Genomic DNA, 13,353 nt, shown 5'->3' with positions numbered 1-13,353 from the left:
CTGGTAGTTGACTGCCCTGTAAAGTGAAACTATGAAGTATACATGATTTGGGGAACTTACCTACATAAGTGATATTACTTCTTATATCATAGGGACCTACAGGTTTCTCACTTTTAAAATGTATATACTACATCAGGTTAGCATGCCTAGATTTGCTTTTTATGAATTACTTCATTAAAAAGGTTTCATAGAATTTTTTTTTTCCCTGAAAAACCAGTGCAATGTATTTAATAAAATAATGGTAATGCCTTTACAGGACACAGGAAAGGAGAGAGCAGAGGTAATTACAATTTGGGTGTCATCATATAGTCCTTTTGAAAAGTTCTGCTTGAAAATATTCAGTCTAAACATCTCTACAGACCATGAAAATGGAATAATTCCTAAAATATTCACCTGCTTAAGATAGTTAAGTGTAATCATTAAGGGAGCAAAGTCATTCATTTATATAACATGTGATCACCTCTTCTGCCAGTTATTCAGGAAGGATAGTCGGCATAGCCAGTCGCCATATGTCTATTTGCCCTTGGTTAGCTGATCAATTTGTTTGTTGCAAAATTCTAATTAGAGCCTTTGCAACTTTCAGTAAGATGAAGATTTACTATTATGGTGAAATAAAAGTAATTTATTCAGACAACACACAATGAAAGTTGAAGCAACAGAAACTTCACTCTAAAGTTGAAAATTAAAATGGTACGTTCAGTCAAAAAGACCTAGCATCCACTCTTGTTGCAATTATAATTAACTTTTATCAAGTATGGAATCAAGAGGTATGATTTTACTTTGTTCATTGGCTAAAAAATCACCCCTCAGAATTAATATTCTACCCTGTATTTTGCTTTCTATTCTTCAGAGAAAAAATTGCTTATAAATGTTATATTTTAAACATGTGCCATACACTTTAGATGTACTCCTTAATATAGCTCAATAACTAATGAGTTATATTCTAAGTGAACTGGTTCACTATAATAACTTTAGTGTGTGCATTCCTCCTTCTGGAACATTTATTGAGTAATTAAAAACTACCAGGCATGTGCTAAGGCATGTATTTCTTAAATCTCGATCAACTTGTGATTAAGATATTGAGGCTTAGAGAAGAAAGTAATTTGTCTAAGATCATACAATAAATATTCAACTGTATTGGGACTCTTTGCACTGAATTCTGAACTCAATAAAACATATATTGAGATAATTTGCCTCAATATATGCTTTATTACAATATGAAGGTTTAAAGGTAGAGTGAGGGAGGATGACACAGTTAAGATTGTTTTATTTACTTTCATAACTTGGGTAGCTCAGATATTTCCTTTAGGCTTCTGCAAAACTAAACAAAAAAAAACTTTAATAGGAATTTTTCAAATATTTAAACTTTCAAATGATTTTAAGGAGACTCATTCTAAGAGATGTCAATGTCTTGATTTTGACTTTGCTTCTAGCATGGATTTCTCTGGTCAGGGTTGCTCGTTTTTACACAAATGTGAACATAAGGGGAATTCATATCTGGATTAGTAGTTGTTGCTGTTTTTATGAAAATAGGGAAATAATTAAGGAGAAGGTTACATGTGTAAGTTACCTATTTGTGGTCTTGCACTCATTCAATCCTAGTTATAAACAAAGTTTTGTAAATGCAAACCTTCGGCCACTGCTAGTCATAAAACCAAGAATATAACATGGATGGCTTGTCAAAAACTATGACTGCTGCATATTAGGAGCTAAATTAGCATTTGTTTTCATGATTAAATGAATGAATAAATGCACATAAATTCAGCGTAAGCTCTCAGGTTCATTTCTCACACACAGTCAGATTCAAACGTTTCACAAGTTTGCCACTAAGTCAATGTTAGTTTTGAGTTCAGACATTTACCTGAAAAGGGTCTGGACGTTTACGATCGTTTTGGCATCTGCCATGTAGTCTTCCTCGGCGCTCATGGTGCTCTCTTTGTCCACCACCACCATGTTGGCAGCAAAGGTCACTCCACACCTGAGTAAATCATCTAGGCTTGTATAAAAATCAACAGAGAAAAATGGACTTTAAATAAATAACAACGTAGGATCAGTGCTAAAACTTGCTTATCCCCCAAGCCTGTATAGTTTGCCCTTATAGGCAGCTTTCACAGAGTGTGCACAGGTAGATATTAATCGCAGTGATATTAAAATATTCTCTACGAATGCAAAATGAATTGTATTTTGGGGGTCTTTACATTTCATTAGATTTCAACTGTTTTGAACTATCATAAATTAAAAACATTTAGTAATAATTATATAAAAACTTGGAAAATATCCATTTTGTAGTTAAGTAGAAAAAAACATTTTAGAACTTTTTTTTACAGTTAACACACTATTTCAAAGGCAAAACATCTACATTTTTTTATTCCTAAGGTGCTTTTAGTAAGAGTAGAAATGAATAATTACTATATTAATTTAGATAGTCAAGACTAATGAAGGAATATAAAACTATGAGATGTTTATTTTTAAAGTGTATTTTTCTTTCTGTAAGAGCTGTGTGCTATGGATTGGTTCTACCTAGCCAAGAGCAAGTGGGATATTATACACATATCCATTGTATTCAGGCCTACAGTTCAGCAGTCTAAAGTTTTGAGCAAGTGATTGAATAACCTGATTTCCTTGATTGCATAAAGAAATTGCTAAACCATGATATAAATTTCTATGAGCTATCACTGATAAACGTTACCTTGAATTCTCTCAATGAATTTTAAAAAGTTATTATTAAAGCTGAGTGGGGAAATCATTGTTCTCATTGTCTTGTGCAAACTAGACAACTAGGATTCGATTGGATAAGAGAGATTAAACTTGAACAAGTACATGAATGTTCTAGGTACAGATTCAATTGAAGAGAAAAAGAGATGGGTAAATTGATGTCCACATCTTTTGATTTTAAACAGAAGTGAAAATAAAGGAGAACAGTTCCTTTTAGATTTTCAAGTTGATCAGTCAAGTCCCTGAGGATCTTTCCCAAGCGCATGTTTGGTGGAGTTAGCCACGTCATGTGAAAGGGAATTATTTTCCTTTTATGGGAAGGCAGGAGGCAGGATTTCTTACTCTGTAATAAGGCAAGAGAGTATTACCAAAGCCTTGACTCCAAGATCCTCAGGAGTTGCCCAGAAAAAATATTTCACTTGAATCAGGAGCAATGTTCTGAGGCAGAGATTTTATGGCTAAAACTGTGGAAATAGAACATTGTTCCAAATAAATTTCCTGTGGTGAAAGGGGCCATGACCATAACATCCAACCAATATGAAGACCTTCAAGTTCAAGTCCCTAGCACTACTCATGTATTCCTTTTATATATGAAATTTATGTTCTTATATATTTAAAATACATTACAAAAGAAAGAGCTAGATGGAAAATGAATGTGATATTACTCAGTTATGCACCATAAAAATGATGTCGAAGTCATATGCTTTCAGACCATCTTACAAATTTAAATCACTTTCTCATATTTCAGCTCTTAAAATTTTTTGTCCCATAAAAAAAAAATCTCTTGTAATTATATAGGAAAATGAAAATGAAAATAATGTGGTAGAAGGTTAGCTTGATTGGACAAGGATATATGGAGAGAAGTTAAGATAGGAAAGATGACAATGTCATAAGCAATAATTTAATGAACTTGAAATTAATATTTGATAAAAATTTCACTAGTAAAGTACCTAAGCTAAGCAACTAACAGCTACCCACACCCATGTGTCAGGTAATTCCATACTCTAAATATTGGCTGTTGTACTTTAGACATAATCTTGACAAATGATTTTACTAATTGTGATTAAAAATTGAGTTTAATTGTCTAGAAAATACATATAATTGGAATGCTATTTCTGAAGCATTAAGCCTTTTCATTTCCTTGTTTTAATTTTAAATTATTCATTTATATTTATTTAATATTTACTGCATTAATTTTAATCTTTTTTTGTTTGTTTGTTTTTTTAATTAGGCTGCCAACTTATTCTTATAACTTGTCACTACCAAAATTTCTCCCCACGACCCTATCCAACAAGGCAACTAACTGCCTTATTTTGCTTAAGAAGAGTTGCTTTACACAGTTTGGCCACTAGATGGCTGCCCAAGAAAGAAATCAATTTGGAGGGAATAATTTTTTTTTTAAAAAAACAGCAAAAACAAAAGCAGATAATCTAATTGACAGAGAGCCTCCCTTTCCGTCCTCATCCAAGACTCCTTTTTCCAAAGAAGGATAGAATGTGAATATATGAATGTGAGGTAATGTTTGTGACTGTTTTATTTCACACATAGAGGTTTGTTAAGTTTTGTTTTTATGGAAATGTTCAAACCTATACAAAAGACATGATTTTACGGTGAATCTCCATGTGACAGTAACCCAGCTCCAATAATTATCAACTCATAGCAAATCCCATTTCATCATTATCCGTAGGGTTTTGATGTTCTTAGCTCTTTTCCTCACAATAATTCACTTACATCAGACAAGACAGACAGGAGGATTAATCTTTATCTTTTAAATATATTCTTTTTCTAATTAATTCTAGTATAACACTGTTACTTCAAAGTAACATAACTGGTTATAAAATAAGAGTTGATTTTATTTAGAATTCCACTTTCATGGGTTTGAATAGTTTTTATATAGTTTAGATTTTAGTTGTTTAGTAATTGACAACTGATAATGTAAATGATACTAATGTAGAATGGAGGCTAAACATATTTCCATCTTTATTTAATCTTTAATGTATCCACAGTCAAAAAAACACTTCCAAATTTACAAAACATTGTTTTTCCACATCTGCAGAATGAAATTCAAGTAGAAAAGTTCTCAATTGGTAAATTTTAATGTTTTATTCTAAGGCCCAGGTTAAATTTTTTTAAAATGAAAAAGTGACATATATTTTCTGTTATTCCAAGTGTATCATATTTTTTTTTTGATATTTTATTTTTTTGAAGATTTCCAGAAGTTATGGCAATGAGGTCAATACATCGCAATGTTGAAACCTTTAGATTTTCTCTACCACTATTTGTCAATACTAATAATGGTATTCTTAGAAAAGATACAAAATTGAATTAGCTTTAGAAACTGAGCAAAATTGACATAATTGACATGCAGCAAGATTTGTTTAATAAAACACTGTATTACTGCATACGAAATTTAAATACAAGATGTATAACACAAAAACATAAGGTCTTCATGCAGATTATATCATCTTTGCAATACTGACATGACAAAGTACACTCATGCAGTAACAAGTCACAGCACAGGACAAACCACAGGACACTAGTTAGTGTGCCAAAGATTGTGTCACCTACTTGTCAATAGAGCCCACCATGTAGTAAACCATTGGAAACCAACAGATTGCATCCAGAAAATGCATATCTGGCCTAAGTAGCAGATGGGTTACAAAATGAAACACAATGTCACAACAGTGGTAGTACTTCTAGGGAAAGAAAATAAGTTGACTTAATTTGCATTTCTACAACTAAACACTGCTGACAAGATTAATTTTAAAGTGCTTTTTTCCTTAACATTAATTAGAAATTGTCATTTGCACTTGTGAATAAGAGAATGCACTCAGAGATATAAATACAAGTTGTATCTCAGCTTTCTAAATCAGAAACATTATGGCACAATTCAATAAAAATACTGAATTGATACTCTCAATTATGATTAAAGCTATCAGATAATTTAAAAGTTATTCACCCAAAGGACACCTTGTAAAATGTTGAACTATTGACTTTTTCTTAGACGACCCTAAGTGTAGGGGATAAAATTACCAGCCTATTATGAGCAACTTTCTCTAATAGATACATACAATGACAACACAATATGTCCCTGAATATAAAAGTAATACTAACAAATATATTTTTTGTACCATGGTATATGTATTAGTGCAAAATATGCAATATACAAAATTAAAGTAAATCACCTTTTAATTTGATTTACTCAGTACTTACTGAGAAAATATTTATTATTGCTGAAATATTTGATTATATGCATATTAGGGGAAATGATCCTAAAGCCGGAAGCTTCCTTAGAAATCATTCTATCTATTGCATTCATTTTATAAAATTATTAATTCATTCATGCACCTATTCACTTAGCATATGTGTACCAACAACATTTTATATAATAGGATATTTAATATAATCAAACATTGCAAAAAGAATATTATGTTAACTTATAAGAAATATGGAGTCTTTGGGAATGTAAGTACAAAAGCATGCCATTACAATATATGTTTTAATCTAAAAACTTAGACATTGCACTCTGGAAGCAGAATTGGGAAATAGTTCATGGAAGTAATATTTAACGTGGTGTTGAAGGATGAGTAGGAATTTGCCCAATGTAAATGAGGAGGGAAATTTTAGACAAAGGGAATTATAGTACCTATATTTTCCCAGGTGCTTATCCCAGCAAAATCAACTCTTTTTCCTCCCTGACTTATCTTCTTCCTGTTGATCATCTTCCTATCTCTTTATATTCTAAAGAAAAAAATGCTTAATACAAAGAAGCATAAAAAAGAAACTTTCCAAAGATTGTCATTAAATGCCTGCCATCAGTAACATTCTTTACAAGATTTCAAATAACCCTACCTTACTACATCTTATAAATGCACCACAATTCATTTATAAAATCCTCAATTATTGGGTTTATAAGTTATCTTCAATGTTTTGTTAGTAATTGTTGGGGCTATAATTAATTCCCAATATCATGCTATTATATATAACACCAGCATGGACATCTTTGGATGAGTTATTTTAAAGTATAATTTTTTATCATTTACCCCAAAACAATCATATTAGTGAATGTTATGAATCAAAGTTTATAAACATTTTTAAAGCTCCTGATTTTTATTATTTTCCACAAATGTTACAGCAATATACACTCCCAATACTTTGAAGTGTCTTTGGGTAGTACAGAGCTTTAGTTCTCTTCTTTTTGGGCACTTCACTGTTTAAAGTTAGGAGAGTCATTTAAGCCAAACAATTTAACGTCTGATACAAGACCCGCTAGCTCTCTTCCCTTGCCTCGGTGATCATGAAAGCATATGAGAGGATGCAAGTGCCACAAGATGGGGGCAGCCTGGATTGCTGATCACTGTGGGGAAGAAAATCATCTCAAATCACCCGAATTTGTAGTGTGTTTGTGTGGTCAGGAATAGTCTACTGCTCTTTTGCACCACTGAGATTTTAGGGTTGTTTGAACATCTTTTTTGCTTGTGACTTTTTCTTTTTGCAGCTATTTTTATTGTATCTCTCTTTTCACATAGTCCCAGTCAGATAAAGCAAATATGTTAAGTTCCCATAACTTTTATGTGGCAGAGTTGGGTAATTCTTCACCATTATTAATTGCAGTTATATATACTAGCCTGGAATAATTTCTTTTAATCTGGCCCACCCTTTTAGATTCAGATTACTTCAATTTCTTCATGCTGTCTTATCTGACCACTTCTTGCAACAGTAATTAATATCATTGAATCATTCAATTCAATACAGATATTAAACAGCTTCTATGTAATAAGACTTACTGGGGGCAAAATAAGTCCTTATGTTATGTCAATTCCCCTGTTAGAGTTAAAACTAAAGATAAGGGCTTTGTATTTTGTTGCTTTGTCTAGTAGAGATCATTAAAGTTATGTGGCCATCAAAATTATTATAATATGCATTGCCTTGGTCTAGGCAAACTCATGAAGTTTAGTCACATGCAATTCTGATAATACATTAACACCTGTATTATGATAGCATGATTCATCCTTACATGAACTCAGCTAGGTTACAAGATAAATCAAATCCCTTGAAACCTGGCAAGTCCATATTCCTGAGAAATCAATCAAATCTAATGTAGAGAGTCTAATATGTCATACTGTTTGCAAAATGTACTCTTGTATATTCAATACATTCATCTGCTACTGTTCTTGATAAACATTGGTCATAAAAGAACATCAAATGTAAAGAAAAAATCGGTTGTATATTTACATGTATTGTGCTTGCTCCTTTAAATAAATTGGCTACAGTGTTTATAGGACCAAACTGCTTAGTAGTTAATGAGTAACATAACTGGTACAACAGGGTCTTAATAGACTAATCTTTTTAGTCATTGGGAGACAGTTAATTGGCAAGCATAAGCCTCACAATAGCAATTATAGTATTGAAAGATATGTATTGAGAAACATTAAGCAAAACCATGAAACATTCATAAAAATAGGTGATGTCCATTTTTATGCTAGCTCCTAACCCAACAAGTACAGATGAATGAAGAGCTGAATGTAGAAAATTGGAACCATAAATACAATAGAAAAAAAAAAACGCAACTTTTAATTTGACAGTTGAATAAAGAAGTCCTATCTATGCTAAAAATTACATTAAGGATGAAGGTATCAGGGATTGATTTAGGTGATGAATGTACAACTATGTAATGCTACTGTGAACAATCGAATGTACGATTTGTTTTGTATGACTGTGTGGTATGTGAATATATCTCAATAAAACGAAGATTTAAAAAAAATTACATTAAGGAGAAGAGAAGAAAATGATTGATTTAAATATATGGCTCATGACAAAAGTTTTTATAAGAAAAAAATTTTAAACAAAAAAAGTGTTACCTATACAAAGTTCATAGATCAAATTTGCTTAACATAAAAAAAAGTCTTCCATACCAATAAAAGGAAGATAAACATGATGAAAAAGTATCAAGGGCATAATTAATATGCATAGACCAAAACAAAACATGCTCAAATTAGTAATAAAAGAAAAAATAAAAAAAAAATAAAAGCAACTAATGTCAGTAAACAGAAGAAAAACAAGCACACTCATCAATTAGTATTCTATGATTCTATTAAGAAAGATGATTATTTATGAACCTAAGACCTCAAATGCTTATGAAAAATCATTATAAAAATTGCCATTATGTGTAAATTACATAAATATTCCCCTCTATATTTAAATAGACAGTGATTCCTAGGAAAAGAAAAAGTTTGTGAATTTGCATGAATTTGTAAGATTCAGGACAATTATTTCTTTCCCATTTAACTAATAACTAAAATAAACTAAACTTTTTAGTTCAAATTAAACAAAAGCATAGAGTAGATAACTTTGAAAGTAATTAATATGTTCTCTAATATTTCTTTTTTAAAGACAAAAATACAAATTCAATCTTATATGCACCTAAATATGCACAATCTTATGAGTGTCTTTATGAACATATTTTATTGTTAGCATTCCATAATTCTATTTTTAAGTAATTTATTTCTTCCTAAAAAATACAAGTAGACTAATTTCAACCATTTGAAATAAATTTCCTCTTTTTTGTTATATTGTTTTCACACAAATCCATCTGTCTGTTTAAATAATGACTATTTTTTTGATTGGCAAATGGAGAACTGATATTTCATGACTTTCTTTCATGAGCTAGATATTGTGCTAGTGCTTTATATACATATTCTTACTTAGTTTCACAATAACCAGTTAAGATAAATGTTATACCTATTTTACAAATGAGATATCTGAGGCTTAGAGAGATTCAATAATGTGTATTAAGCCTAGAGGAGATTGCGCTTTGACCTTATCATGGATCTGTATGAATTCAAGGTTTGATTTATTTAAAATAGACTCTGACATAACAGAAGTTTTACCATTTTTACTATTGGACTGAGTTCAACTGAATTTCATTTGGCACTAAATTTGAAGAGAAGATGGATTTAATAAATGAATTGTGTAAAAATCTTTGTAAAGTTTGGAACATCCGCTTGGATCTTGTACTTCATTTTGTGTGACTTTGGATAAGATAGCCCAAATCTTTTCTCTCTTTTCTACCTCTTCTATGAAATAGCTTTGTCAGATGTTTCAATGACCTTTAGTTAGGGGTGATAATCAAAATATCAAAATCAGTATAGAAAACCAACCAACCAATCAGAACTGACATCAATTCTAATGAACCAAGTAAAACCTTTTTGTGAATATGACAGACTTTTATTTAATTACCATATGAGGTCAAGAAAGCTTTCTCTTTGGAAACATTGTGAACACTTATTTTGGCTTATTATTTTGTGAATATTATAAATTGAAATCACATTTTAAAATTCTATACTTGAGTCATCCGTTATTATTATTTTCATTATACGGAATTAATTGTTCTTTCACCTAAATTTCCTAAGTAACCATGCACTGAATATAATTTTCAGCAATGCATGTTAATTTAAAATAAAGTCAAACCTCACCAAAATTAACCAACTAATAACGTTAGAAATGTATACGATAATTTTTGTACTAATTCTCATGATATGGAAATATTTTAAAGAAGAAAACATCATTTTTTTTTTTTTTTTGTAATTTTGTAGAAGGGATTACAAAATTCTAGCCATGGCAGAACAACAGACATCCAGTTGTTAAGAAAAAAATAAAAAGAAAAAGAAGATTGCATAAAGTTCCCTGGAACTGTATCCATTGGTGTTTAGTTTTTGTTTCCTCATTCTTAACTGAAGGGTTCAGAGAACAACAAATAAAAATCTTAAACACCACTTTCGGGAAGTACACAGGAAGCTAATAAATTTTACAGCATGCACTTTCATCCTGACTCTTTGAAATAAAATCAAATACAATAAAATCATCCAACAACCTCATATGAATAGTTGGATTCCAAAATGTATGCCAACAGAAAAGCAAAGGGAATTTTTAACACAAAAATAATCCAGTTAAAATTTATTTTTGTTTCTAAAAAGAATTGACTAACATCCCCTCCACCCTTCCCATCCCTTGTATCAACAATCTGCAAGCTAGGTTAGGTCATAGCATTGTAAGAACAATGAATTAGGAATACCATATCAGGATCTATTCCCAGAATTGATGTCGGATAAGGTCACTTAACTTCTTTGGGTCTCTATTTCCTCCTTTGTAAAATATGAGATGGTGGTATAACCAAGTCACACAGACATTGGTTTATTTAAAAGTTATACTTCTGACTTGTAAGCTTTGAGATCCTGAGCTGTCTGGTACATTTCTTAGAGACTAGATCATACTATCTTGTGTGGCTATAGTTCTTATGGGACTACAATGTAAAATAAAGGTAAAGTGTCCAGTATAATGAGTGTCCTGTAGTAAATTGTTCAACAGTTATTACTATTATGAACAGTGGGTAAAGGTAAAAAATATTAGCTTTATTAAATAACCTCTATGGTCCCATTCAGATGAAATATTCTATGATAAAAGCTGTATCTATATTTATACAGAGATACAGCTTGCTATTAATTAAGAGTAACAGAGTTTGCAGATTTTTATGTGAATAGACAGATTAGGCATTTAAGATTGTAAAAACACCACTTCATTTTATAATCCTAATATACAAATCAATCATTCAGGAATAAGACATTTTGGTAACTGACCAGAAAGGACTGATTTGGTTCTAGGCATTCCACAGTCTACAGCAGGTATACATGTGAAGGACTTCCTAGGTTCCTGCCACCCACCCGCTTGGGATAATGAAATGAGGAAAGGGGAATAAGTGATTCTGAAATGGAATTACTTAGCAATACTGAAGATTGTAAGAGAGAAGAATCAATATCTGTTATATGAAGTAAACTCCACAGTCAAATTTGGAAAGACTGATTCTTGGGGAGGCATATCCCCAGGACAAGAAATAGTATCTTGAAATAATGTACAGAAGGAGAAAAGGACATCTCTGCCCTTAGCTCTGCCAGTTCCAGTTCTTCTCAAGTCTCTTCTCTTTCCCTCTGTAACCTGGGGCTTGAGTTGATCCAGCCTGGTCCAAGCCCTACAAATTGGGGATGCTCTAAGTCAACCAGAGTAAATTCTCCTGTCTTGGAGTCTATCAACAGGGAGGTGAGCACTCCAGTAGCAAAATAAAGCCCAAATCTGGCACAACTGAATTCACATAGTTAATTGAGCGTCTCTAGTATACCAGCTCACTGAGTCCCTTGGAGCTTCCTACTAGGGAAACTTCAAGATTAGGGACATTTTCAAAAGGTCTTGGAGTGCTTTACAATCATTCTATGCCCTTAACCATTCCACAACCCACTTTCTTTTTTTTTTTTTTTTTAATTCATAAGCTTTTATTTCTTATGAGTTTGGTTCCAAGGTTCTGTTACCCCACATCTGACCTAAATGTACTTCACCTTTCTTTAGATGCCAAATGGTATGAAATAGTGAATGAGTCATCAGACCTGAAAATTCTTCAAATGAGAACCCTTCAGGTGTGCTCAATTTTTAGAGTTGATTAACATTCTGATAAATGGTGACATTTAAAAACAAAAGAGGTATCAAGGAGTATCTTGATCTTAACATATTCAGAATAAATGATGCCATAAAGCTATAACATATTATGGAGATGCTCTATTTTGAGACTCTTCTTTTGATAATTTTGAAAGACAGAAGCAAAGCAACCAAATTTGCCCTCTTTCAGTTTATTCTGAAATTTGCATCACTTTGGAATGAAACAAGAGAGCTAGAGGATGGTAAAATTTGGTACTGATCTAACGATCATCTGCTACTATATGAGTCACAAAGAGGAATACCACAATTTCAGAATACAGTGGTTTTCCCATTGTATTCAGTGACTTAAACTTATGCTTTCAAAGAATTTTGAAATGCTCAGGTAGTCTTATTTCACAAAAGTAAATCATCCAACATTTTCAAAATAAAGGAACATGGTAAAGCACTACTCATTTTATGTTATAGAATGTAGGTTTTAACAGTTGTAGAATCATGCAACTTATGATGATGCTTCATAACATAACATAAAATTGGATCATTAATGTGCTTCTCTGTTAATTTATGGTTCTTTAGAAAAAGAACAAAATTGCCCAGTTTTGGTAGAGTTTTCCAGGTTAGTTGATTACATTAAGGAAAATTGCTATAATTATTTCAGTGGCATGATTCCCACTGGTATTGTGATTTGATGATTGCTTGCAAAATAGTTTTAAATAAAATGTTAGGGGAATTCCAGTTATGTTTTGGATAGTATTTGTGAACCATAACCATATTCCTTGTGCAGCACAGAATATACCTCCCAATGACTATGAGCCATAATGTATCTGATTTAAAATATTCCAAGAAAATTAAAATAAATTATATTTGATGTACATAATATAAGATTTAAAACTCTTTGTCTTGTGTGCGTATTTTCAAATATACTTACGGGTTATCCAACAGTAGTACTATGGGATTAAGTTCTTTCTTTGGTCTATAATATGCCCTGAGAGGAACAATAAAATTATACAATCCATTCCCAGCTGTTTCAGCTGCAACTATAATTAGTTTATTTTTGAATCCATAGGCTTTTGCATCCTCATAGTAGTTATGCTGGCAACTCTAGAGAAGAAAAATTATACAAAGTAATGCCATTTTTAGACTCCACTAAAATTTAGT

The 13,353-nt window shown here is 31.6% G+C and overlaps 1 protein-coding gene across 4 annotated transcripts in view; it reads right to left on the bottom strand.

The window, feature by feature from the left end:
• KCNT2 (potassium sodium-activated channel subfamily T member 2) overlaps positions 1–13,353 on the bottom strand; it is a 446,059-nt gene that overhangs the window by 110,728 nt on the left and 321,978 nt on the right. For 3 of the 4 annotated variants that reach the window (XM_037825119.1, XM_037825122.1, XM_037825121.1), the window contains 3 exons: positions 13,124–13,296; positions 5,284–5,355; positions 1,862–1,996 (listed from right to left, as the gene is read on the bottom strand). In XM_037825119.1, coding sequence (XP_037681047.1) covers positions 1,862–1,996; positions 5,284–5,355; positions 13,124–13,296 — 380 coding nt within the window. The remainder of the gene's footprint in view (positions 1–1,861; positions 1,997–5,283; positions 5,356–13,123; positions 13,297–13,353) is intronic. The other variant, XM_037825120.1, reaches the window with a different exon arrangement.

Source organism: Choloepus didactylus, chromosome 2 (assembly GCF_015220235.1).
Source record: "Choloepus didactylus isolate mChoDid1 chromosome 2, mChoDid1.pri, whole genome shotgun sequence".
Taxonomy (NCBI): domain Eukaryota; kingdom Metazoa; phylum Chordata; class Mammalia; order Pilosa; family Megalonychidae; genus Choloepus; species Choloepus didactylus.
Note: the sequence above shows the minus strand (reverse complement) of the source record. Positions and strands in the feature narration are given on the sequence as shown.